The following is a 4,811-nucleotide window of genomic DNA, read 5'->3' as shown; positions in this document are numbered from 1 at the left end:
CATTATGTTAATGATCATTATCAGGACTGTAAGAATTACACTCAATGAGTATATCACCATACTCTCTATCATGCTTGCACTACCCATCGATAGGTGATGCTGAGTATAGTATAGGGTAAAAAACCATGAGCTATATAGCCTTGGGTACTTTCAATTTTGGGATTTTCTTAAAATGGTCGTAGCTTAAAAAATTGAAGTCAGAATCAGCCCAAACTTTCTACACAGCAAAAATACATCAATAATGTGTCAGAAAATGTCAATACAATTATATTTACCTGCAATCAGAGTATCCTAATAGTATACTAATATAGTATACTAATCCAGTATATCTCAAAGGTTAGATTCAGACAGCATGTGATAGCTCCCTCCTTGAGTACCCAGACCAATATCACCTTCCTCCTCCCCTTCGAGACTCCGCCCCCTTCTCCTCCGGTCCCCTGGTAGCACCCCTGCAGCCGAATGGGACTGGGTATATTCAGAATCACGGAACGAGAGGACGTGGTCTTCAATTTTGTCTGAGACACTGGAACTGTCTTTAGAGGATTCGTCATCACTGGATTCCAGTAACTGCATAATGATATTCATTAGTCAGTAACCACACCCACTAATTAACTATACTAATTTTGAGTGACAAATTATGCTTTAAATGCTAAATTGATTCAAACTCATAATAATTTCTAAAAGGAAATCTTTAGCTTTTAATACATAAATCTTCATTTACATTATAGGTTAATGTACATAAGGCACACCCAGTAATTAACAAGCCACGCCCATCAATTAATAAACGTACCTCCTCATCCTTTGGTTTACACTGGGTACAGCAGCTGATACATATGGTGGGGCACCGGCGAGGACAGGCATCAGTTAACGGGCGACCATGATGGGTTAGGAAAGGAATCAAAAACCTGATAATAATAATAATAATAATGAAATAACGATAATAATTAAATACTGTACATGTACATGTATGTGAATTGAACACAACATTAATCCCGAGTTACATGTACATGTACGCTGGAGAAAGGGTTAAACTTTCGGGTAAATGTGTACATGTAATTAAAATTTGATACACATGTACATGTACATGTATAATAAGTAGAATTTAATTCACACAAAGGATGATAATAAAGTGATGTACATGTAATTTACTTTTTGTCAAGAACTGAAAACTTTGATATTAACAGGTTCCCTTGAGTGGAGTCATAGGGTATCTCCTGACCCTGTGATAATAAACACATACATGTAATTATTAATAAATAATAAATAATAAAGAAATAAATAAATGAATTACATGTACATGTATGTGCAGCACATGTACATGTACTCATTACCTAATTCTAAGGCACTGTAGTGCTAGTGTGGTGAACCCTCCACAGATCAGTACTGTGATTAGTACAATGACTAGTGTAGTGGTGAACATTAGCTGTCTCTCCTCAGTCTCTGTGTTACGTATTGCAAGAGCAAACGCAATAGCACCTCTTAGACCTATTAATAATAATAATAATAATAATAATAATAATAATAATAATAGTGTTGATTAATAGACATGTTTTTTAAAATGGCCATAACTTAAAAAATTAAAGTTGGAATCAGCTCAAACTTTCTACACAGCATAAGGACATCAATATGTATCAGAAAATGTCAATACAATACGTTTACCTGCAAATACTAACATGTGTTGAAACCTAAAACTGATCTTCTTTGATCGTCCGAGATTAAGGAGAAATGAGAGAACATAAATATTGATGACGCGTCCAGTGAAAATAGCCACAAAGGAAAAGATGATAAACCCAGGTACCCACTGATGATTAGCAAAGGTAAATAAAGAGAGGCCCATGTAGGAAAAGACAAAGTTTTCCGATAGAAAGTTGATTAGTTCAAAGACTTCTTTGGTCCTTCGTCGCGACTCCTGACTCATGTTGATGTACAGTAGCTGTAGTAGGACTGGGTGATACCACAGAACAATATAGCAACAATACCTATAAACAAACAAACAATAATAACTGTCAACAACAACAATAAAGTAATAAATAATAATGAGACATTGTAAAGTAATCACAACAACAAAATGAAATTGAGTAAACAAGACAAAAAGAAGGACATGCTATAATAGCTTGTCCATCCAAAAATTTTTGCATAAAAGCAATATTCAAGAAGCATTACCCATCACTAGGCCCAGGATACCCTTTTATAGTGGGTTAATGTCACCAGGCTATCGTGGGTCGTACTCTATGAATATCATTAACACACCACATGAAAGGAAACCAGTTTATATAAGAACAAGGAGACTTCACAATGTAATAAACTTTACATTGTGTAATGAATCAAACCCAGCAAACAATAGACTGGAATACCAGACTAATATTAAATCATACTTTCCTTTTAAACAAATTTTGGACTGACAGATGTAAATTTTGTGAATTAGCCAAAAAAAATCTATTTTGTGGACATAATTTTCATGAATTTATGCTGCCTTGCCATCTTGTACCTAATAATTTCATTTTTACGAAAGTAATTTTTGCCAATCTGCAAAAATTTCAAAATTCATGAAATTTACAGCCCTCACAAATTTTGTGCCATATGGTAGATCTACATGTACATGTACATCACTAGTGATAATACTAACAATGTTACAATGTGTGTGCATTGATATATTGATACTAGTAACTGACCAGTGAGACTAGCTAGTTCAGCAATGACAAAGGAAGAGTAGGACATTAGAATGAACATTGAGGTCTCTAGCAGTGGGTAGTTACGCAACCTGGAGAACTTCATCATCTATTAATTAATAAATAATAATAAATAAATAAATTAATAATAATAATAATAATAATGAAAATAATATACATGTACATGTAAAGACCTCTCTTCTTCGTTCATCTTAAAATGGCGAGGAATTAATATTGGCAATTGGCAGTTCTATGAAGAAATCACCAATATAAAATCCACCATTTTGTTTCAATCTGAGCATGCTCAATGGCATGTGGCACAAAATCCCCAATATAAAATCTGTCAATTTCTTTCCACAGGCAAATTCGCCAAATATTATTCTAGCCAATAAATCATCTTGTACAGTATTAAAAAAACTTTTGTACGCATAAATTTATATAAAAACATCTCTCCCTCCCTCCCTCCCCCAGTTAGTTACCAGTGCTGTTATTAGTCCAATGGCAGTTCCTAATAGAAATGATCCTAAGAATACTCCAATGAATGAACCAAAGGACTTGAATAGACCAGCTATACTGAACCCAGTCTCATCACCATCATACTCATCAACTGACCTGTAAACAACAACAACAACAAACAACTTATGTTCATGTAAACGTTAGTGTTTCCTTCAAAGGATGAGCTGACAAGCACTACAATACAGTACATGGCATTTGGAGAAACTTTAAATATTCATTAAAAATCCAAATTTGATCGGAATCAGCTCAAACTTTCTACACAACATAAGTACATGTACATGTATCAGGAAATATTATAAACGTGGAGAATTCTCTACTTTTCATTTTTGGCAAAATTTGGCCAACGACCCTGTACTATAGTACAGGGACTTTTACTTGATTTTGGAGCAAATTTAAAAATCCATAAAAATTGATTTTGATCTGAACCAGTTCAAACTTTCTACAGAACATAAAAACATGTATATGCATCAGGAAAAATTATAAAATTGAAGGATTCTCTCCTAGTCATTTTTGGCGAAATTAGGCCAAAGTCACTGTACTATTATTAGTAACGCGGTAGCATTACTAAGTAGGATTCACCCCCAAACAAAATGGCTGCCACGACTTTTGCAGCCTTGCTATACCGGGAAAACAAGCTCCTATGCTTACCAGACTTCTTAGAGGACTTCATCTTGACCAGAGGACTCCATTGGTACCACTAGCATGGCTCTAGATCTTGTCTAAGAGAAAATCCAAAATCGGCGAACCGGCCGTTTTGTTCAGCCACCTTTTTTCATCTTCATCATCAAGTCAGAAGTCCTGTCAATCCAGTTGTCGGTGTGTATCTCAGTATCAGTTGGTGCTACAAGGATAATTCTTACACCAATCTACTCCAACAGTCTATGCGCAGGTCCATGTCCCATCAGATCATTCTTCAAGTAAGGAAAAAGTGATACTGTGACTGCTGGATCGAGCCATCTTAGCTGCATGCCGCCATTTTGTTAATTAAAGAAGCTTGCCATGTGCTCCAATATTTGGGTGTGGTCGCGCATGCTCAGATCTGCAGCTCTGGAAGAAGCAAGTTATTCTTTTACCAAGCTATGCTTGGAATCTACTGCAATACTTTAGTGGAGGTTTCCAGCTAAAAGAAGGTATTGATTTTACATGTTACTGTTTTATCAAGTGTTATTTTATTTTATTAAAAAAAAAACAATTAATTAATGCTATGACTTATGATATGCAATGATAATTATGAACTTGACAACAGCCTGGAAGAACAGGAATAGCAGGGAAGATGGACACTCTTAGCTCACAGATTCTTGAACAAGGACTTGTGTCAAGACTAGTATTAGTTTCACTTGTCATCAGGATAGTTGATATTCCTTCAGCATGTCTATTCAATACTGTCTCTCATAAATGTTATAACAATGATAATAATAATAACAATAAAGAAAATTATTGTTTGTGTAAAATCAACAAGTATCACAATTGCAACTAAAGAAATACTATAAATATTATTTTAAAAATCAACACAAACAAGAACATAAAAAAATTATAAAAAAAAGATGAAGTAGGATTCCGAACGACCAACGAAAATACGAAATATTATAAAAAATCAACACGAAAAAGAACATAAAAAATTAAAAA

General features: G+C 34.4%; 1 protein-coding gene across 1 annotated transcript in view; it reads right to left on the bottom strand.

Moving 5' to 3' along the window:
* Positions 1 to 280: 280 nt before the first annotated feature.
* The window catches only part of LOC100635917 (sodium/hydrogen exchanger 6-like), an 8,037-nt gene continuing 3,506 nt past the window's right edge, over positions 281 to 4,811 (bottom strand). The window contains 8 exon segments of the mRNA XM_020002567.1: positions 281 to 567; positions 791 to 905; positions 1,150 to 1,220; positions 1,332 to 1,485; positions 1,660 to 1,930; positions 1,933 to 1,979; positions 2,673 to 2,778; positions 3,149 to 3,281. Of these exon segments, the coding sequence (XP_019858126.1) occupies positions 1,178 to 1,220; positions 1,332 to 1,485; positions 1,660 to 1,930; positions 1,933 to 1,979; positions 2,673 to 2,778; positions 3,149 to 3,281 (754 nt within the window). The 3' untranslated portion in view covers positions 281 to 567; positions 791 to 905; positions 1,150 to 1,177.

The sequence above is a fragment of the Amphimedon queenslandica genome, unplaced genomic scaffold (genome assembly GCF_000090795.2).
Source record: "Amphimedon queenslandica unplaced genomic scaffold, v1.1 AMPQUscaffold_12888, whole genome shotgun sequence".
Lineage (NCBI taxonomy): Eukaryota > Metazoa > Porifera > Demospongiae > Haplosclerida > Niphatidae > Amphimedon > Amphimedon queenslandica.
The sequence above is the reverse complement of the archived record's forward strand: the minus strand, read 5'-3'. Positions and strand labels throughout refer to the sequence as shown.